The 23,346-nt window shown below is 42.7% G+C and overlaps 1 protein-coding gene across 1 annotated transcript in view; it reads left to right on the plus strand.

Annotated features, from left to right (window-relative positions):
* Positions 1 to 23,346, plus strand: part of KCNH5 (potassium voltage-gated channel subfamily H member 5) — a 227,699-nt gene that overhangs the window by 133,414 nt on the left and 70,939 nt on the right. The window contains exon 8 of the mRNA XM_054027148.1: positions 18,618 to 18,817. Within this exon, the coding sequence (XP_053883123.1) occupies positions 18,618 to 18,817 (200 nt within the window). The remainder of the gene's footprint in view (positions 1 to 18,617; positions 18,818 to 23,346) is intronic.

Consider the following 23,346-nt stretch of genomic DNA (forward strand, 5'->3'; position numbering starts at 1 on the left):
CAGCTTGCAGTGTCTCTTTTGTGGAATACTGAACAGGAAGAGTGAGAGTTAATCAGATGGAAGAACAGTGTGGGTCAGAGGTTGGGAGTGAGATGGGGTGTAACAGGATCTTTCTTTTGAGAAGGGAGGAATGAAGATGTGTGTGGCCTCAGGACATCTGGGTTTGAGCAAAACGAAGTGGGGTAACCTGCTTTGTTACAGTAGAGGGAGCAATTTTTGGTTTGGCCGAAAATAGTTTTATATGCATCCCTTGCAGTATCACATTTTAATATGTTTAAATATTATATATTTATATATAATATCTTAGTATATAAATCTTTAATATATTTAATATATAATATAATATATTTAATATAGGTTTTTATGGCATGTATAGAAAATGCACAAATACATTTATGGTCCTGCCATCTTGAGGTTAGTTTTTAAAAAGAACATCAGTTGTCTTTAGCAAATTGAGTATGGAATGCCAAATAAATACCAGAGGAGGCTTGAACTTCTTGGCATAATACATGCATTGTTGAGTACCTTAAACTCTTATAAAATGTAGGAGATTGTGTTGGGTATTGTCTGGTTTTATAGCAGATGAACTCTGGCCAGTATCTACCACGGTGGTCAAATATAAATAATTCTCATCTACACTAAAATCCCTTTACACTGCTCTGGCGTGCGTACGTATACTGGAAGGCCTCTTTACACTGCAAGAGCCATGTAAAGGGGCCTTAGTATAAATGAAAATCAGGCCCAGTTATATCTTGGGATTTTGTCATGGGATGGGTAAATAATCTATTAAGATACAAAATAGTAATTTACAATAGTGAGTGCTGAAATAAGAAATTGATTTGATCTTTTTGTGGACAAATTCTAAAACTGCCTTTTCCTGCACTGAACACTACATGCAGTTTTGCTTGCTGAAAAGATGGAAAATGTGCTCATTTTTTGCAGCCATTACTGTATGTAGTTATTGCCCATTTTATAAGATAACGATGGGCAAAGCTTTGAAGAAGCTGTCAAACCAAATGACATTTCAACATCTATCATACTTAGATCAATAACAGGATGAAGGGAAGATTTTATGGTGTTATAATCACAGCTGAGTACAGTTAATTCAGTTTTAAAATCGGAGAATATTACAGTGGTAAAAACATTTGAAATAACCAGTCTTACCGTTCTTTATATATGGATATTCTGGTAGGAGAGGTTAATGTCATTGATTCAAAGACTATAAATCTGAAAGGGAGCGTTGTGATCATCTAGCCCGGTGGTTCTCAACCCGGCCCAATCAGCACTCAGCTGTAGCCTGTGTGGCATCCTCGGGGCTATACAGGTAGTATTGGACGTGGCCCACAATAGGTTGAGAACTACTAAGTCTGACCTGCTGTGTAACACAGGCCATAGGATTTCTCTGATCTCTAAAGCCAGGTCCAAACTCTTGTATAGTTTGCAATATTTATTTTCTCCCCATATTTTTCCTTTTCTGCATCTGTTATAGCAAGTGCCTGGTAATTAATAGCTAAAGCGTGACGCCTCTCTGAAAAGTGGTATGTTCCTATTAGCTGCATTTGAAAATCCCACTGAGCACCCATCTGCATCTTTAAATGCCTAAATACCTTTAAAAGTCTGGCCCTTTGTAAAAATGTCCCCCATCTTCCCAAGAGATCACTTCCTTGTGTGTATTCAAAATCACTTTATTTTAGTGACAAATATAAATTTCCCTGCAGAGTGACGAAAACAAAGATGGCATAAGCTGCAGGTTCTATTCCCTTTTGTACATCAAAAGAACTGTTGGCTAAATTCCAGTCATGCCTGTGGAATGCCACTGAAAGCAGTGACAAAGTGTCCTGTGGCACCTTATAGACTAACAGAAGTATTGGAGCATAAGCTTTCATGGGTGAATACCCACTTCGTCAGACGTATTCACCCATAAAAGCTCATGCTCCAATACACCTGTTAGTCTATAAGGTGCCACAGGACTCGTTGTTGCTTTTTACAGATCCAGACTAACACGGCTACCCCTCTGATACTGAAAGCAGTGGAATTGCACAGGTTTCATTTGGGGCCTAATTTGCTCTATGGAACCTGTCCATCCTTATTCAGCAGTGCACTTACGCATTAGCCTTAATGGGACTCACGGATGTGATTTAAGTTAATCACGTGTTTACGTGCTTTGTTGGAGCGAAGGCCCGGTGCTGCTAAGTGAGATAGAAAGAATTTAACTCGCCTCTCAGAGCACAGATTGAGTTTGCAGGGCTGCCAGTTAGAGAAAAACCTATTTTTAACTTGTAAATGGAGACCAGTGAGAGACAATAAACCTGGAACTCCATTAAACTATGTTTGCAGTCACTTTACAAAGCTGGACTAGTCTTTAATGCATTTTGATATGAACTCCAAAACCAAACTGGGATCATTTTAATATTAACTTTATTAAGCACATTAATCTTATTTCCCTCTAAAAAAACACCCAGATAATTAAGTGCAAAAACTGCTTGTGCAGAGCTCAGGCTGAAGAATTAAAATAGAAAAACCAGGACCTGCAAAATAAAACCAATATTATTTTGACTGCATTGCACATCACAGGTATTTTGCGGCACATATTTTACAAATGAAACAGTGTTATATATGTTTTTTCTTATGTCCCGGGGCACACATGTCCTATGTTGTATGAAGATTACCGTAGTCAATTGTCTAACTGTCACAAAATCTGTTCTTATCTTATTAACTGTATTTTGATATAAAATTGAACAATTAATTTAAGAAGGAAAGACGGAATAAGCAAGTTTAGATGATACACTAGAAAGAATGGCAAGTTGAAAACAAAATTAGCTGATTGAAACAGATTAACTCCATTTAATATAAACAACCTTGTTTTTTAGCATGGCTAGAAAATGAGAGTCTTAAAACTGGGAGCAGGAAATACTGTTCTGTACATACAAATCCAGGTCCGGTAGTTTAAAAGTGTGTTTACAAATTTCCCATTGTATTTTAACAGGCATAAAGATCAGATGGTGTTTGTCAGTATGAGAGTGATGTTTAGGTATCTTGCCTAAAGCGACTGCCTGCTATCCAGTGTTCATCTTATTTTGACAGGAACTCTGTGTCCATGTAGAAAATTTGCCAAGTAAAAATTGTAATAAAAAGAAATAATAATCAGCCCAAACCCCGCAACAAGCCGTTAGCCTGTCTCACACTGATACTGACAGGTGCCAAATTTACTCACGGAACCCCTTTATGTCAGTTTCCACGTTTCCATACAGTAGCGTGTAGATCCTTTGTGTCATGTGCTTATTACAGATGACATTTCTGACATAGTGAGGCATACAATGGAAGAAACATGACATGATTTTAATCCAGAGATGTCAGCACTGGCCAGTAACAATGCTGAAGACAGCGTATCATGGAAAAGTAGGTTCTCCAGTCTTTGATGCGGAAAGGAAAGAGACAGGTTTATGGGATGAGTGGTGGAGATTGTTTGACAGGTGCAATTTAGACTTTTGCAATAAAAAAAGGAGGAGGGAGAAAGGGGAATTAAAATGAACCAGCATCGAGAATGATAATCAAAATGGAGAAAATGACAAATGAGAGAGGGAGCAAAATGCTACCAGTACATTGTTGGCTGGCATTCATGGTGAACATTATTTCTGATGAACTCTGGCTATCCTCCGAATCTCTTTGTTCTTTCTCCACTATCTCTGATTTCTTTAGCAAGACAGTTGTACTGTAATTAGCATTTACCACTGCATAGAACGTAATGCAGCATGTCAAGTGACAAAGTGCAGAGTTGGTAGAAAAGTGATGGATTTCTGGATAGGCATAGAGTTTTTGCATAGAATATTTCTCGGTTCTTTATTTTACTAATTAACGTATTTATTATTGCATTTATAAAATCTGTCCTATCCACATTGTGTCAGGATGCATGAATATAACATATACATACTTGCCTTTAACAAAGACCAATAATAACCCCATACCCCAACCAAACATACTAGCTAGCAATCTGAATCGCTTCTGGGTACATGTATAGTGCAAGAGCATCTTAGCTTGAAACAAAATGACAGGGTCTTAAATTTATTATCTCATTGCTCTTATTAAAAATGGCCCAACTATCACCATTTAAAAATTAGCTAATGTGCAAGTACGGCAGAATGTTTCCACATCTTTTTGAGGATTTATGCATAAAGGCTGCTGAATGCCTAATTGTGCTGTAGGCTTGTGTACTGGGGGCTGCCCACTCCAGTAGGCAGGGGGTTAAAAGCATCCCTGGAGAGGGCTGCAGCTGGGAAAAGGAGTGACACTACCTGAGTGAGTAGCTGACCACAGGTGTGGCCAGCTCAATCAGGGCCCAGCTGGCCCTGATAAGAGGGCTGGGGGCCAGGAGCTGAGGAGTCTCTCTCTAGCTGTGGAGAGAGAAGGACCTGACTGCCTGGGAGCTCAGGGTACTGGGAATCGAGCATTGCTAGGGAAAGGCAAGAGGAGCTCTGGCCTGGCAATTCCCCAGGCTGAGGCCTTGGGAAAAGGCCAAAACAGGTACTGGGGTTGCAGAGGCTGCAGCCCGGGCTTAGGCAGAGGCAGCTGGTCCGACCCCCTTGCCAATGATGAGTGACCATTACAGACTGCCGTCTGCCCCAGTGAGCAGGGGCTAGATGATGACTGACAGTAGCCACTGAGGCAAGGTGGGGATAGAGGGCTGGGGGTTCCCCTGGGAGGGGAGACCCAGAGTGTGGGGGTACTGCTGGAGCAGAACCCCGAGGTAAAGGGCACCGGGGTCCGGGAGGAACACGGGGCCAGCGGCAGGCGAGACACCGGCTAGCAGAAGGCGCTCCATACACCGGAGAGCTAATTCCCAAGACAACCAGCAGGAGTCGTCGCTTCGCTACAACTTGGCAGGCTCCAAACCAGCTGTTCCAATCTGTTGTGCAAAGAATATGCTTTATAAAAGAAAAACATATATATATATAAATACCATCAATTTACTACAGGCATTCTTCATTACATAATAGGCCCAAATCCCAAAGTGCCTTTTAGACAAAGCTCCTGTTGACACCAATGGGAGTCTTGCCTATGTAATTGTTGCCCTTTTTTAACATTTATTTTATGGTAGTGTCTAGAGCAGTGGTTCTTCTTCGAGAGATGTCCCTGGGGGTGCTCCACTCCAGGTGTTGGTGCACCCCTACGCCTTCGCTCGGAGATTTTTACAGCAATACTCGCACAGGCCACGCACATGCGGTGCCTGCCTCACATGCTGACTGTGCCTCAATAATGCGAGGGTTTTTTTTAGTCAGATAAGTTTCATTTCCCCATTCTTCTCTTAAAATTTTTTTTTCCTTCCCATTTTTTTTCTGTCAGTTAGACAGTTTATACTATGCCTGGCTCACCAGGTTTTAAGAGATGCACTACATGCAGAGAGGCCATCCCCATCTCTGATGGCTGTTCTCTATGTGTTCGCTGTTTGGGGAAGTCCCACGTCCCCCCACAATGTGTCCACTGCAGTAAACTGTGGGCTAGGGCACGAAAGGACAGAGACCAGAGATTCAAGTTAATTCTAATGGAGAAGTCCCTCAGACCTGCCTCTGGCCCAGGTCAGGAGTCCTACTTGAGACAGAGACCTCCTAAGTCCACTAAGGACAAGAAAACAACAAAAAAACAGCCAGTTTCATCACCTCACAGAGACCAGCCAGCATCCAAATGGCCTCTGACCAGGTCTGTCTCATTGGTGCTGACCGCGCTGCAGCTCAGTACATACGACACTCCAGGCACCTCCGGCGCTGTCCATATGTCGGCTGTTACCGGTACGCACCGCTCCGGTGCCGAGGCTATGGACTTAAAATTGCCTGCCTCTTCTAATACGGCACCGCACAGCACCGCAAAGGACTTGGTGCCTACTCAGCTGAGCCTGCCTGTGCTGCACACAAGTACGGTTGCTGTCCCGGCATCAACACCTGAACCACCTATGACTTCGCATACAGCGCCACACTAATCGGCACCGGTTGACCCTATGGCACCGCCACTGCACCCAGCGCTATATATTCCAGCTCCTTCTACCTCGGCACCACAATTTATTCATTCCAGCGATTTGCTAATTTCGCCAACTCCAGATTCCCCATTACTTGGTACCGATCTCTCACCGGGACTATTGGCACGGCACTGACAGCTATCTCCTATTCCCTCTCACTTTTCTAGTGATGAAGATGACAACGTGGAGGGAGTTTTTTCACCATACCATTCCTCCCCCCTTCACACTCCCGCTAGTGTGGGACCAAGGAGACCACGGTCCTCATATTCTGGGGACTTACCACTCTGGTATGGACACCCGTGGATGGGACCAACCAGGCCCTTCCCCGGATAATGCCATTACTGGAACCCATGGGGGTCCTGCAGCAGGCACCACACTAGCCGGTACAGCCCACGCAGAGGCAACATTAGATCTCCTCTTGTACCCATCCACACTTCTGCGACGGCTGGCCAGGAGCAACCTGCAACAGTGCACATAGACGAGGAGGCACCTGAACCCTCTCCAAATAATAATAATTCATCCACCTCACCAGAAGAGGCTATTTGGCCCCACCCCCCAACAACAGCGGATGATTTTACTCATTTTCAGGACCTCAGCGTGAGCTGACTGACATATTACAACCTTCAACCTCCTCCAAGATGGCCCTACCTATTAATGGAGCCATTATGGACCCTGCCAAGGATATCTGTCAACCCCAGCCACCATACCCCCTACCTGCAAAAGGGCAGACCGGAAATACTATGTCCGCTCTAGGGGCTCAGAATTTCTTTTCACGCACCCAGCACCAAATTCACTGGTAATAGAAGCAGCCAACCAAAAGAACAAACAGCAGCATTCCCAGTCCATTCCCTCTGACAAGGACAGCAAAAGAATGGACCTACTTGGGCGCAAAGTTTATGCATCATCCACACTGCAATTTAGAGTGGCAAACTACGCGACCCTCCTGGCCAAATATGATCACAAAAATTACGGGAAACTCATGGACTTTATTAATGACATCCCAGAGGACAAGAGACAACAATTCAAAGCAGTAGTCTCTGAAGGGCAGATTATTTTCCACACGGCATTGCAGGCTGACCTTGATGATGTGGACACAGCTGCCAGGTCCACCGTGACGGCCGTAGTGATGCGTGGGGCTTCATGATTTACCTCTTCCTCTTTCCCATGTGAGATACAAAACACCATGGAGGATCTCCCCTTTGATGGTGAGAAGTTATTTGCCACAAAAAACAACAAGATGCTGCAAACCATGAAGGATTCCAGAGCGACGCTCAGATCCCTAGGCATCCATACACCGGCAACTAGAAGAAGACAATACAGGTATCAGCCTTACCAACACCCATGGTACCTGGCCTACACACAACAACAACAGAGGCCATACGACCACCAGCAGCAACACCACCAGAGACCCAGGCATCAACGATGACGCCCCCCAACATCGGCACCATCCCAACCCCCTCCATCTAATAAGCAGATTTGAAGCCTTGGTCAAGGGTATAGACCACGCTCCCACCCACTCCAGCACTTATACTTCCCATCCAATCTTTTGGTCACTGTTTACTCCCATTCTACCACAACTGGCAAGCCATCACTATGGGCAGGTGGGCCCCAGAGGTCATCTGATTTGGCTATTCCATCCCCCTTTCCTGTCCATATCCTTCCCCACCCCGTCCCTTTTCAGGGACCCCTCTCACGACCACTTGCTCCACCAAGAGGTGCAACATCTTCTACAAATAGGAGCAGTCAAGGCAGTGCCCGATCAGCACAGGGGAAAGGGTTTTTATTCCCACTACTTTTTTACAGAAAAGAAAAGTGGGGGATGGCAACCCATCCTTGACCTCAAGTGAGTTTGACAAGTTCGTCAAAAAGCAAAAATTCAAACTGGTTACCCTCACAACCATAATTCCAGCGCTGGAGCAGGGAGATTGGTTTTCAGCCCTTGACCTGCAGGATGCTTATTTTCATGTAACTATACACTCCGCCCACAGGCGTTTTCTCAGATTTGTTAGGGGCTCAAATCACTACCAATAAAGGGTTCTGCCCTTTGGCCTTTCAACAGCACCCTGCGTCTTTTCCAAGATTCTCGCGGCGGCAATGGTGCACCTATGGAAATTTTTTTTTCCTTACCTGGACGATTGCCTGCTCAAGGCACAGACTCTTAGGGAGGCCATCCAAGCCATGCAGATGATCATCGACTGCTTCCAGGGTCTGGGCCTACAGCTAAACAAAAACAAATCCACATTAACTTGTACTCAACAACTAGAGTTCATAGGTGCTCACCTTGATTCCACAACCGGAATTGCATCTCTCCTGTCCGACAGATTCAACACCGTAAAGAATCTTGTCACCAAGTTGCAAAACAGCCCGCAGGTCACTGTCTTCAAATTCTTGGTCATATGGCCTCTTGCACTTTTTTGGTCAAGAATGCATACCTCTGCAGGGTTGGATGACCACTGTCTACAGACCGAATGTGCACGGCCTAAACAGACTTCTATCCATACCTACCAAAGTCAAGGACTCATTCACATGGTGGACTTTTCCTCACAACCTCTGCTCCAGAGTCCGTTCGTGCAGGAGTCCACTTCCGTTATAATTACCATGCTTCCCTCACGGGCTGGGGAAAACACATGGCACACCACACCACTCAGGGACTCTGGTCCCCTACAGAAGCCTCGCTACACATAAATCTTTTAGAGCTTTGAGCAGTCCGCAACATCTGTATCCAATTTCTCCCACACATCCAGAACCAACACATCAGGATCATGACCAGCAACATCGCCTCCATATTTTATATAAACAGACAAGGGGGAGCTCGATCCCACTTGCTGGGCATGGAGGCTGTGAAACTTTGGAATTGGTGCCTCCAACACAGTATCCAAATTTCAGCCTCCTACCTATCTGGTTCATTAAACACCACTGCGGATGAGCTCAGCAGATCTTTCCCCCCAGATCACGAATGGAAGATAAACGACACCATCCTACACAACGGGGCTACCCGCGACTGGCTCTTTTTGCAACCGCAACCAACAAAATATGCCCGGAATTCTGTTCCAGAGTGGGCCTAGGAAAGCACTCAATGGCAGATGCATTCATCATCAAATGAAGCAACAATTTCCTATACGCATTCCCCCCGATACCACTTCTTCACAGGGTATTACAAAAAATACGAGCGGAGAGGGCCAGGGTCATACTAATAGGCCCTATGTGGCCCAGACAGGCGTGGTACCCATTTTAAATGAGAATGTCAGTTTGCCCGCCGATTCCACTTCCCCCGCCCCTTCCAAACCTGTTATCACAATGCAGGGGTGAGCTACACCACCCCAACATAACAATGCTGCACCTCAAAGCATGTCTCCTCAATGGTTCTCTAATGAGGAACTAGACTGCTTTGAACAGGTACAAAGAGTACTATTACATAGCAGAACACAATCCACATGTACCACCTATCTCCATAAATGGAACAGGTCAGAGGTTCTCAAACTGTGGTCCGCAAGCTCCATTCAGGTGGTCTGCAGATAGTTCCCTGGGTGGCCGCACACTAGGGAATGAAGGGCCACCCACTTAGTTAGTGGAGTCGTGCAGGTGTGGCTCCACTAATTAGGTGCCTGGACCCTGGAAAAGATACACATGTAAGGTAAGGTGGTGACCTTGGGGGAATAGGAGGTAGGCGGGAGGGGGCAGTGGGGTGGGGGGAATTTGGGACATAAAGGGCTGCAGTGGCCAGAGAAAGAGGCAATTTCCCAGCTTGGGGACTGCCGAGGTGGGGAAGAGACCCCCCTCCTTCCCAGCCCCGGAGCTGCAGCAGCAGGGGAGAGACCCCCCCCACTCCCCCCTTCCCAGCCTCAGCTTGGGGGCTGCCACGGCATGGGAGAAAGGGCACATCCATTGCATTAGAAAGGTCAGACTACTGATATTAAAATACGACTTATGTGCTTTTATTTGTAGAACAAAAAAAGTTAATTCCGTTTTTTTGTATATAGCACTTTTATCCAAAGTGCTTTACAATAGTTAGCTAATGGTACAAACAACATTTGGAAAGATCATTAAGTGGTCCACTGAGACCCTCAGCAATTTTCAAATGGTCTGCAAAAAAAAAAGTTTGAGAACCACTGGACTAGGTTCACTCATTGGTGCTCCACCAAGCAAACCGCTCCTGCTTCCATCCCTCTTTTACTAATACTAGACTGTCTTTTAGAACTTAAACTATCTGGGCTCAACTTTAGTTCCACAAAGGTACATCTAGCAGCAATTATGGTGTTTCACAATAAGAGCAGAGACACTACTATCTTCACCCACCCCATCACAAAACGGTTCCTCAAGGGCCTCCTGACCCTATACCCGGACATTAGACCACCCACTCAACCCTGGGACCTACACTTGGTCCTCACATGCTTGATGTGCCATCCATTTGAGCCACTTGCAACATTCTCCCTCCTACATCTACCCATGAAAACTGCGTTTTTAGTTGCCATTACATTTGCCAGACGTGTAGGGAACTTGTAGCGCTTATGGCTGACCCACTGTACACTATATTTTTTAAGGACAAAGTCACTCTCCGAACGCATCCAAAATTTCTCCCGAAGGTGCATTCCTCCTTCCACCTCAATGAACCTATCCATCTACCAACCTTCTTTCCTAAACCACTTGTGAACACTTTCGAATCAGCAATGCACACACTCGATGTGCGCAGAGCATTGTCCTTTTATTTGGATAGAACTAAGCCCTTTAGGGCTTCCTCTAAACTTTTCATTTCCATCGCAGAATGATCCAGAGGCAAATCCATCTCTACCCAGAGAATAACCAATTGGATAGCAGACTGCATCTGCCTATGCTACCAACTAAAGAAGATGAATCCTCCGACTTCTGTTAGAGCACACTCCACGTCTGTGGCATTCTTACGTAACATTCCCCTCACAGATAATTGCAAAGCCACCACCTGGGCTTCAGAGCATACCTTTGCTAAACATTATACTCTTACTCAGAAACCCCTGACTGACGTTCGAATGGGCTGAGCTGTTCTGTCTACAGCTTTCTTACCAGATCTGAAGTCCCTAATTCATTAAGAGAGACTGCTTTTCAGTCACCTGGGGTGGAGCACTTACAGGGACATCTCTCTCGAAGAAGAGGAAGTTACTCCCCTGTGCAGTAACTGACGTTCTTTGAGATGAGTGTCCCTGTGGGTGCTCCACTCCCTCCCTTCCTCCCCTGTACTTCGGAGTTTGGCGCAGTCTCTGTTGCCGAGAAGGAACTGAGGAGCTGGGCCGCATGAGCACATTATTGAGACGTGTGAGGCAGGCAATGCGTGTGCACGGCCCATGTGAGTACTGCTGTAAGAATCTTTGAGTGAAGGTGCAGGGACGCACCAACACCTGGAGTGGAGCACTCACAGGGACATCTCTTGCAGAACATCAGTTACTGCACAGGTGAGTAACCTCCTCTTTTCAAACTTATTTGATCGCACCCCCCTTTTTTGTGTCTGTAGTAGTCTATCCTCCTTCCTGCCACACAAGAACAGATACTGATAAAAAAAATCAACATGCAACTCTCACTAAATATTAAAAACAGTAAGGCACTGTTTTCAAACAGAGCCAACAATCCATTTTAATAAGAGCAAAAGGAAAACTGCGATTGTGGTCAATGCTTACAATTAAATGTGCACACCGCATTATAGGAAATGCATTAATGTACAGATGGTAATGACTTTTTATAATGCTATGCAAGTTTAACAGACATCTGTCAAAACCCACAGCACCATCTAGAGTCAAATGCACAGCGCCCTCCAAGGACCTGATATGTTTGAGGGAATCAGCTTTGTTGTGGGTAATATATGCACAGTAATTCTCTCCCCCCCAAAGCTTCTCATGCCCTCCCTCCCAGAATACATTCTACACTGCCCCAGGGCCTGTGGGCCTGCCCTCCCAGTTTGAGAATCTCTGGTCTAGAGACCTCGACCAGGTCAGAACCTCATAGTGCTGGGGGCTGTACAAACATATTGTAAATGACATTCTGAGTAAGGCCCTACTTGAGTCGTGGGATGATTGCCAAATAATTGCGACTGAGTTGCGGACAAGACATGGAAAATCACATAAAAGTAATAATGGACCTTTATTAATTGCGGTAATTTGGAAAAGCCAAAGAAGACCTATTTGTTTAAGAAAAATTTGCTGGAACAATATAAACACTCAAGCATTATGTTATGCCTGCTAATTTTTTTGATAACGAGATATTTTGCTGCACCTATATTACGGTCATCAATGCACGGGGCTGACAGCAGGACCCCAGCTACCAGTCACCCTGGGCTGGTGGCCGGGGCTCCTGACGTCAGTCCTCCATATGGCAGGTTTCCTGCTGTCAGCTCCGGGCAGACTGGAAATAAGATGTAAGTTTTTAACAGTGAGGGCAATTATTCATTGGAACAATTTACCAAGGGTGGTGGTGGAGTCTCCATCACTGCCGATTTTAAAATCAAGTTAAGATGTTTTTTTGAAAGATTTGCTCTAGGAATTGTTTTGGGAAAGTTCTCTGGCCTGTGTTATACAGGAGGTTAGATTAGATGATCACAATGGTCCCTTCTGGCCTTGTAATCTATGAAATAAAGAGCAGAATATAGGAAAAAATGGTTCTTAGTCCAGGCCTCATTTCCTGAAGGTAAATCCTCTTATTCATATATATTGAGAAAGCAGTCAATGTAGTAATCAATTTGAAATGCTCTAGGTTAATTTAGATCAGTCTGAGCCATTTTTAACAAGAAAATTGCTTGTTGTTAAACAGATGCAAAAGATTTATGTAGGACGTTGTTACAAAATCCTCCAGAAATTATATATATATAATGTATAGCTGTCTTTTGAGAACTGGAGTGTAAAAATAGAAATCTAAAATAATGGTTGAACCACCTACATAGCCTTAAGGGTTGTGAGGAAAATATTCCCGCATCATTATTTTAAATTGCTCTATATAAAATGTACCGCGGACTCTCCAAGATTTACACATAGAAGACAATTAGGAGAAGTAAATGTTAGATGTCAGCAGGACCAGATGAGGGAAAAAAATCCAGATAAATAAGAATCATTAGTGAGAAGATGAACAAATGCTGCCTGACCTAACTAGCAAGTGAAATCAGGGAATTGGGGAGGGTAATTTCTCCTACAGTCTGGGTAGCATGATCTCTTCTGTTTTCCCTGAGCTACTCATAAAAGAAGAGACTAAATTACAACTAATCAGGTACACATCTACATGTCCTTGTCTCTCTGCAAATTGTTTAAATCCTCTTATCATGGAGAGATGCACTGTATTTTACATCCCTCCAAATCTCTGCAAATGTTGTTTGCCAGAACCAAAAATGAAAACGAAACAAACTGAAACAGAGCTGAGAACTGCTGCTATTCTCTCTCATTTTTGAAAAGGGCAAAGGGTGATGCTCAAATGTAATATTGTGGGTATTCATTAACGAGGTGTGTTCTGATAAAGCTCTGATTGGTAATTACTGGGGTCATCCAAATCAAATCATTAACCTTTCAATGTTTAAGAAACAGTTGACAACACTACGTGAAATATTAGGTATTCATTCTTTTGCATGCATGTGATCACTGCTGTAATTTTCTTCTTTCTACTGGTGCTTCATTAGCGATATTGAATTGCACCCACATTTATGCAAATGTACAGGGAGCACAAGTTTAAAGATCAGACCTGTTGGTCCAGCAGTCAGGTGAGATCAGGATAGCACAAGAGCCGCTGACGGATTAATGCAGGTTAGTGGAAGCCTCTGGTGGTGTAAGCTGGTGTATTCATGTCATCTGGGGATCTGGCCCTTTGTGACTATCTAGGGTCTTATTTCATCCCAGTCTCTGCAGTATTTGAAGTTTATGGCATTACACCAGCCTAAAAGTGATGTACACAGGAGAAAAATCAGGCATCTTGTATTCCCAAGACTAGATAACACCAGTTCAGACCAATGTTCCCTCTAATTTTTCCCATCCATGTGCAGAATGAATTTTGCTATGTGCACCAATGTGGAGGTGATGTGTGGCAGGGGTGGGGCCGAGAGGTTTGGAGTGTGGGAGGGGGCTCAGGGCTGGGGCAGAGGGTTGGGGTGCAGGGTGTCCGGGCTCCGGCTGGGGGTGCGGGCTCTGGGGTGGGGCCGGGGATGAAGAGTTTGGGGTGCAGGCTGCCCCGGGGCAGTGATGGGGAGAGAGTACTGCCCCGCAGCCCTCTTTCCCCGCAGCAGCACCTGGGCTGGGGAAGAGCATTTCTCCCCGCTGCACCAACTCTGGGCCTGGGGCTGGGGGAGAGGCACCTCTCCCAGGCGCAGCAGCTCTGGGGCTGGGGGAGAGGCATCTCTCCCCACCACAGTAGCTCTGGGGCTGCGGCTGGGGCTGGGGGAGAGGCATCTCTCCCCACCACAGTAGCTCTGGGGCTGCGGCTGGGGCTGGGGGAGAGGCATCTCTCCCCACCACAGTAGCGCTGGGGCTGGGACCGGGGGAGAGGCGCCTCTCCCCACCGCAGCCCCAGAGCTGGGAGGGAGAGGCGTGTCTCCTCGCTGCGCCGCAGCCCCGGGGCTGGGGGAATTAAGTGCGCACCTCAAAGGGAACTTAGGTTCAGACTTCTTTTCACAAAACTCCACTCCTCACTAGGCTACTGGGTGATGACACATTCAACCGATGAAACACAAGAGAATGGGTTTTATGAGGGTAGAACACTGTGGCCTGACAAATACTCAATGGTGGCTTTTCCATCTTAACCCTTTTACGTGTGTCATACCCACAGTGGAATTGGGGACTAAGTACACGATATAGAGTATCAGTGCTAAATTAAGAAAAATAATCTCGTCTTGAAACACAATAACTAACAAAGGCCAACAGCTGAAACAAGAAATAAGCAAATGCAAGGAATATTTCTGAGGCATACCTCTAATCTTGCCAAGACCTAAATATGTTCCACAAAGGCCTTTGCAGAACAGAGGGAGAGAGAGACATTGGTTTTGCATGTGGAGATTACGTGTAGACTAGCATGCAACATTTTCTTTAATTTCAGTTTCCAAGAAATGATCTGATGATTCATTATATCAATAATTATGCTCAAAGAGGCATTTTCATTCCAAGCTCCTATTTTCAGGCACTTATAACTTTTGGGTAAAATTACCATTTAGATGGATAGTTTTCATGAATATTCTGAGTCTAAAGGAGATTTTTTCGTGGGAGGAAATAAGTAGCGCTGTGAAAGGGGCTTGGAGGGCCAACAGCCTGGGGGTTAGCACACCCAGTTTTTGGCCCCTTCCACCTCTGTCCACGCAGTAGAGGGGACTGTTCCTTACCTTAAGCCAGGATCTTTGGCTTTCCACCTGCATCTGGCCTTGGCCTTTAAGGGAGTGTGGTAGGGGGACCCAGGCCCCCCCTCTGGCCCCATGGGAAACAACACTGGCAGCAAGTCCAAGTTCATTTCTCTGGGCCACTTCCTACCAATAAGTCCTTTCAATTTGGGGCATGTAGTCCAAGTAGTCAGCTGCTTAGGAGAAAAAGAGTCCAAAGAAGCAGAGCCCTGCAGACCCCCTGGTTCTCAAAGTGGGGGTGGGTTGGACAAGGAAGGCACTATCTGTGGGCCTTACCCACTCTGTGGTCCCCTCTCAGCTCAACCTCTCTCCTGCAGCCTGTCCTCCACCTGGTCTTCTGAACTTCCTCTTAACCTGCTCCTCTAGTCGGAGCATGTTCGGCAGGCCCAGAGGTGCAGGGCTCCTTGGTCCAGGTATTGCCTTTTAACCCCCTGGGGCTCAGTGTGGCACCATCACAGGCACTCACCACAGTCAGACTGTTTTTCCACCATGGCACTCTTAGCCACTTCCAGTCTGGCTGGCGTGGTATGAGGATCAGGAATTGTATCTATTCTTCCCATATGACAGGGCAATACCACATTTTCAGCCAGCCTCTGATTTTTTCTGTCCTATTTTGCAAAAGGGGGTTGCATATATTTTTATAGTCACAATCAGTTTCAGTACAGAAATGGGCATAAAACAAGGCAGGCCAAGACTGAAAACATATTTATATTGTAGATTCACTCATCAAATTAGCTGAAACCTTTCAACCAATGTACGTGAGTGGAATGGGGGAGTAGCATTTACAAGAAGTGGCACTTCATCCAATTTAACATGCTACAAAAACTGGGAAGAACAGCAAAAGCAAAAAAATGTACAACTGACATTCATCCACGTAGAGTGTATGCATGTGTAACCCACATACTTTTATACTGTGTATATGTATGTACTGTGCGTATGTGTGTGTATATATGTAATGTATTGTATAAACATTTTAGTAGCCAGCAGTTGTGATATATATATAATCAGTAAAGCAACGAAGAACAAGATCTATACTCATTACTTGATTTCTGCACAGTTATATAGTAAGAACATGAATCTCCTCAGCTTTCCAAAATTGAAACCTTATATTCATAAGTGCTATTCCCGCTGTGACCTTACTTGGTCATAAATCTCATATGTCTATCCAACCAGTCAGAATGCTGTCCCCTTAGACTCTGATGAGGCAGAGAACACCATAGCTCTGCTTAATTCTGGTCTTTCATTTTTACATTTAAATATTCAAGAAATTGTTGAGAAATGTCAGTGCAATATTTCTATTCTTCAAGTATTTTTTAACAAACACCATGTCTTTTAAAAAATTGCTGCCTCTGGAAGAGCAGTGATAAACTGGACTAAATGTCCATAAAATTAAGTCAATTTTCTGGAGTCAGGTGAAAAATCTGTTGTATACAAAAGGAAACTGTTATGCATTAGGAGATAGAAAGTAGTTATCCTTTCACAATGGCTTATTTTTTCCTATTTGTATGCTGCGTATTTAAAAAAAAAAGAATATGTAAACACAGCTGCATTCTGCAGTATAGTACTTCCAAGCAAAGATGATTAAGCATGACACACACACTTCCGTATATTAGTTGATGCCAAGGACAGAATGAAAATGCAACACTCTGGTATTGGAGAAAATCAAAATAATTTTCTTTCTGTAAAGTCTACAGTGTTTAAGAGAAGAGTGCTATTTATTTATTTATGACTTCTTCTCAAGAATAATTAGGTCCCGAATCAATAAGGAAGCTAAATACCTTTAAGAGCATGCCTACATCCATCCCTATTGAAAAAAGCATTTAAGCACATGCTTTAGTCCCATTAATATCATTAATGACGTTTCCTTCAAAATTGAAGACAATGATGTTTCCTTGAATTGCACTAGCAGTGCATTAAGCTGAGGCTGGAAAACATAGCTGGAAAGTGGCCTGAGGCTGCTCTGGGCTAGCAGAAATGTATAGGATATATAGAGATGGATCCAAGCCACAGCATTTAGATGTGGATTCAGATTTTGAACATTCGCAAATTCAGAAATGTTCGGATATATGGTTTTGGTTTGGCCCAAATTTGGGTCTGGGTTTGAAGTTGAAGCTCCTACTTTTCAAAGAATTGGAGTATTTGGACCCAGGGATTTGGTGCAGGCCCATCTCTAATGGAAAGCCTTTACACTAGGTCTGAGTTACTTGACTTCCTTATCCTGGGATATGGCGCAGCTGCTTTGCACAACATTGCAGGCACAGTCTGGCCCTAAAACTGGTGTAGCTGGGTAGGGTGGGGGAACCACCCCAGCAGAGGGGGATATGCCTCTGGTATATATCTGGTGTGGTGGCTTCTATGCCACATACATCCAGCTGCTGATATAGAGATGTGGCCAGTGGCAAGGAGATATGACTGAGGCTTCCCTACACCTTTCTGCTCTCCATTTGCTGTTCTTGAGGCCACCGGCAGCTGACATAAGATAGAGCTCATGTTACACCAGAGCTGACGCACAGGATGTAGGATACAACATCCTCATGACCTGCACTGTGTAGTCCTGGGCCACAGCCAAGGATCTTGCCACTGTCTGTCCGGAAACATCCTTGCCAGGCTTCAGAGGTTGACTCAGTTGTCTCTGTTCTCTGTTCCATGGTCTTATCTGGATCAAGATAGGGACACCCCATTCTCAGTTCCTGGTCCCTGCCATTGAACTGCCTCTCAGAGTATGTCAGTGTTATTGTAGCCGTATTGGTCCCAGGATATTAGAGAGACAAGGTGGGTGAGGTCATATATTTTATTGGGCCAACTTCTGTTGGTGAGAAAGACAAGCTTCTCGAAAGCTTGTCTCTCTCACCAACAGAACTTGGCTCAATAAAAGATATGACCTCACCACCTTGTATTTCAGAGTAAGTTCACAGAATCCCTTTGATAAGGTTTAGTGGAAGGCTTTTTCTATTTGGGTCAGTTCATTTTTGACTGGTTTCCTTTCAGTTGTTCACCAGTTCTTCCTTTTAGTGGCATTTCCTCCTTGTTTTTTGTTGGTGGGAGTCATATGAGCAAATTAAATATGACGGATGAAGAGGAACATAAGTTCACAGAAGAAAAAGTCCTCTGAATATAAGTATGTGACTATATATGAGTGTGTATAACTAGAACTTTTCAGCACACACAAATGAGTCTGCAACCATTTGCAGCTGATTTTCTCTTTCTTGCAAAACACTTATTGAAATGATTAAGCCTATTTTAGTGGAGTATAGAAATTTATCTTTGCAATTTTTTCTCTTTCAGCTCTTCTTTATGCAACTATTTTTGGAAATGTCACCACCATTTTCCAGCAAATGTATGCCAACACCAACCGATACCATGAGATGCTGAACAACGTGAGGGATTTCCTCAAATTATATCAAGTCCCAAAAGGCCTTAGTGAACGAGTCATGGATTATATTGTCTCAACATGGTCCATGTCTAAAGGGATCGACACAGAGAAGGTATGAGTGCATGAGGTAAAAATTCAGATATTGTACCTTTCAATCCATTGTGTCCTTTCCAGTAGAATAAACAGTACTGAGTACTGTAAACACGCTGGCAAAAAAGATCTGAACCACATGTGATTCCATTAATACTTTCATAGTTGTGTTCAGAGAGAGGGCGCTGGTTTAAAATTAGAAAAAAAAATGGAAACATTGGCAATTTTGAAAGTGTGTTCTGTTACCCTGCTTTTCAATATGGTCTGACTTTCCATTTTCCAGATTTTTCTTGGAATTATTTTAACTTTTTTGTGTTTTGGGATTTGAAATTAACAAAAACAATTTTTGAAAAAATTGAGAGGGTGGGGAGGAAGAGAAAAATCTCAAAAAGAATACCCTTCATTTTTGAGGGGAAAAACCACATTTGATGGGGCTGAGTAATCCAAATTGGCAATACAGAAATAACGAATAAAAAACACTGAAACCCAACAAAACATTTCGCAGAGCAACTAGAAGGCTAAATATTTTAGTTCCCAAATTTTTTGTAAAATGGAAAATGTACATTTCATTAAGCATTCCACTGTAAAAAAAGCCATATGTCAGCAATTTTATTCTGTTAAAAATATATCCAACAGCTCTTTTCATACATATTACACATACTAGCAGAAAACTATCCTTTACTCACTTTTGTAGTTCTGGTGCTTGCTGATAGCATAAAATATAATAATAATATAGTAGCAGTAATGGTAAGAGAATCATAATCAGTGTATCATTGTGGTCTGGTTAAAAGGCGAGTAGCAGAGCACTGATTGGCTCAGGAGATTGATAACTGGATATAGATCTTTTCTGCTCTAGTTCCTGATCCAAAGCCCACTGAAATCATTGGGTGTTTGGACTTTGAATCAGGTCTTAGGTCACCATTTGGAATCTGGCACAGGTCAGTAGTGACTGAAAGTTGTTACCATCTGAGGGTTTGTTAGCATTTATGAAATGAGTTCAGTTGCCTTGGACCAGTTCCCAGTGGACGGAACCATAATTGCTACCATCACAGTTAGCACAAGTTTTAATAGACACGAGACTGATCTCTTTGAGGTGTCCTCTCCAGGCCTGGGCTGAAGGCCCTTTGGCAGGGAAGTTTGGGAAAGCTTGTGTTCCTGCTAGTCATTTTCTACCTGCTCCATAGATTAAGAAAGGAGACTAGGGGTGAGATCTTCAGTTGGTGTGAGTTGGCCTAGCTCCACTGACTTCAGTGGATTTATGCTGATTTACGCCATCGGGGAACTGGACATTAAGTGTCTAGTACTGAGAACTCTAAAGCCCACTTGACAGAGGAAAAGTTGTGATAGAATATTGCTGTGCTCTGCTACAGTTATTATTTCGCTTAACTGTATTGCACTGTGTGGTAGGTGTAATCTGAGTTCCACCAGAACCTATCTCACTATAACATGACAAAATGGAATTATTGTGCGAACAAGGACAGCTTTAAGTCTTCTTATAAACCCATACAATGTTAATTATCGAACTAATTAACCTGAATTTCACAATTAGTAATTAACTTCCAAAACTGTGCAACTTTTGTGTATTATTATTGTTATGTTAACTGATAAGGCTTTCGGTTTCTTGGATTCTTGTAGTTCAGTATGCCTGATTCTTTAATATGTTAATTTCAGCTCCATTTATACAGTGACATTCTAACTTCCAAATGTGTTCATACAGTTTGTTAATAATAAATTTGTTGTAATTGCTGTAAATGGACTCAGTTCTGCTGTGAAAAGCCAAATATGTGTAAAAATTCAATTTTCATTCTCATTTATCTCCTTTCAATTATTTCTGCTGCAGTTCCATTAGACTTTGATTGTGCTTTGCAGTTAATTAGAAGAACCTTTGCTTTAATTACTGAGATTTCCTTCCATTATTTCCACATATCCAGTTTAATAGATTGTAAAAATGCAGTTATAGCCCATAAACATCCTGATCATTGGCTTTTAGTAAGCAGCGTTCACTTGTCTGAATAGTAGTAGTGGATGCTTAGCTAGATAATTAATAAGGCCATAAAATCTGTGATTTAGGTTTTTAACAGTATTCCCACACTGGAGGCCTGTCTAGCGTAGCTCCTGATCTAAACACCATTTAAGTCAATGGAAAGACTCCTGTTGAATTCAGTGGCGTTTGGATCAGGCCATTAATGCTTTTATGTAGTACAGTTTTTCAGTTAAAATATTTTATTGACAACCAGTGAGAGAGTAGCTATAAAATGGTTACAACTTTTAAAATATTCCGTTACACGGCATCCAGCAAAGGCTATAAACCTTCAATGGCTACTGCGCAAGTACCTTGCTGTGACTGCTGTGAGCTGCATTGAAGCAAATGGGGGTCTTCATGGAGGCAGCAATTTGCATGCTGTCAACTGCATGATCAGAGCCAAAATTCAGATTTCTTATGGGAAAGATGGAAAGCTGTGTGTAGGTCATTGGCAGTCACATGACCCATCTGAACTTTGAATTCTGAAATGAATTATGAAACATCTCAATTATAACAAATGAGAAAATGTTGTATTTCCTAGTTGGCAAAACTAAAAAATACAGCAGTGATATAGACTAGATCCTTTCCTTCGTGTTCGGGGCCTATTTAGCACTGTACAAACCACTTAAGGTAGGAATGTTTAAAAAAACCATTTGGGAAAAATCATACGACCTCTGTATTAAAATTTGTGGGGGAAAAAAAACAGGTCACACTGCACCACGTCATAGAATTTTTATTTACTGTGTGTGCAATACACCAGTCACAATGAAGATAGGAAAATATTGCACCAAGAGATTCAGGAGCTGACATCCTCTAAAATAATGTGTCTCCAATTCTCTGGGGCCTGGTAACTTTTCTATGCTGGAAACTTTTCCATCTTTTGATCATAAGCTTGATTTAATCCTGCAGTAGAAATATAGACGAGAAAGATGTTATATTTGTTGGTCCACCTCTGTGCCACAGTAGAATTGTTCCCAATAGTACATTTCCTAGTTTTTATATCCCGTCTGGTTTTAAAAATCCCTGGTGATGGGCTTCAACCAACCCTGGGAGACTAGCACAGCCTAATGTATCTCACTGTAGGAGAGTTTTTTAATGAAATTCAACATATATTTTCCCTTTCTTAATTTCATCTATTGCTCACTCTCCTGTCCAGGTGATCAGTAATCTATCCCTAGAGTCATTTCTCCTGTGTTTTTCATTCCTCACTTCCTTCAAAACCAAATGTATGTCTCCAGCACATACATCTAGACTATCATTATGCATAGTAGTATCTCTCATACTCCTTACATTTGGGTAGACATTTTAGTATATTACTATATTTCTTATTCTTCAGCAAAGATTTGTGCAAATGTGCAAATAATTAGCAAAAAACCTCTACACTTTGGCAATTGTTAATATTTATGGATGGTTTTCTTCCATATAAGTATCATTACTAGAGCTGAGTGAATAACAGATTTTTCAGTTGGCTGGAAATTCCAAAAAATAATAAAAATAAAAAGTAATTTCAGCTTGACCACAATTTTCTTTAAATTTTTGGCCAATCGAAATGTGAAAAAAAATTGATTTTGGTCATGTTTCATTCTCCCAAAGATAAAATGTTTCATTTAGATTTCAAGCATTTTTAACGTGTTTAATTTTTAAAATAAAATGTAAATTAATGTTGAATGGAAAGGTCGCTTTGAATTGAAAAATTGAAACATTTCATTCAGATAATGTCAAAATGAAGCATTTTATTTTTTTCATATTTTGTTTGTTTTTATTTTCAACCAAAACAATTTGGTATTTTTGATATGAACTCATGAAACTTTTCAGCGTTGCCAAATCTGCATTTTTCTCCCCCGAAAAAAGTTTCAGCCAAACAATTTCATCCAGCTCTACTGATTACATCTTCATTAGTTCCAAATAAATATACTTTATTGCTCCCTTTGCATTCACGTGTGCATTATGATGTCATTTCCCCCCATTATTAGGATACATTTCAGTCAGTCAAGCATGCAGCACAACTCAGCACATTTAAATTATGTTTTCTTTAAATCAAATACAGTGGGTAGAATAGCTCACATGTTGACCCAAAATTATGCAGTTTTTTCTGGTGATGAACAACTGTATTGTATGTAACTACAGGCCAATATATCACGATAAAGTCTAGTAGTTTTTGTGACAGCTAAGGTTTTTAAAAGAAATGTGCTTGAGACTAAAATATAAGTAAATGCCTTTGCTGGGAACGCTATACCTTTAACAAATGTGCTTTAATTAATTGTTACAAATATCATTCAAATAGTGCAGTTAAATATCTATTCTTAGTTATATATGAGATACTAGTGTTTAATGCCATTGAAGATCTCGCTCAGACCAACAACAAAGAAGAAATCCAGAGAGCTTAGTGTTTGGTTCTTGTGCAGATACACAGTGTGGGCAAAGTGAAGGTTGACTAGATGTTACTCATCTCCCCAAAGGGGGCAATGAAGAAAAGGGCCATAGATCCAGAGCTGGCTGCCTTAAGTAAGTAAGTAAGTAAAACCCCT

Source organism: Malaclemys terrapin, chromosome 4 (assembly GCF_027887155.1).
Source record: "Malaclemys terrapin pileata isolate rMalTer1 chromosome 4, rMalTer1.hap1, whole genome shotgun sequence".
Lineage (NCBI taxonomy): Eukaryota > Metazoa > Chordata > Testudines > Emydidae > Malaclemys > Malaclemys terrapin.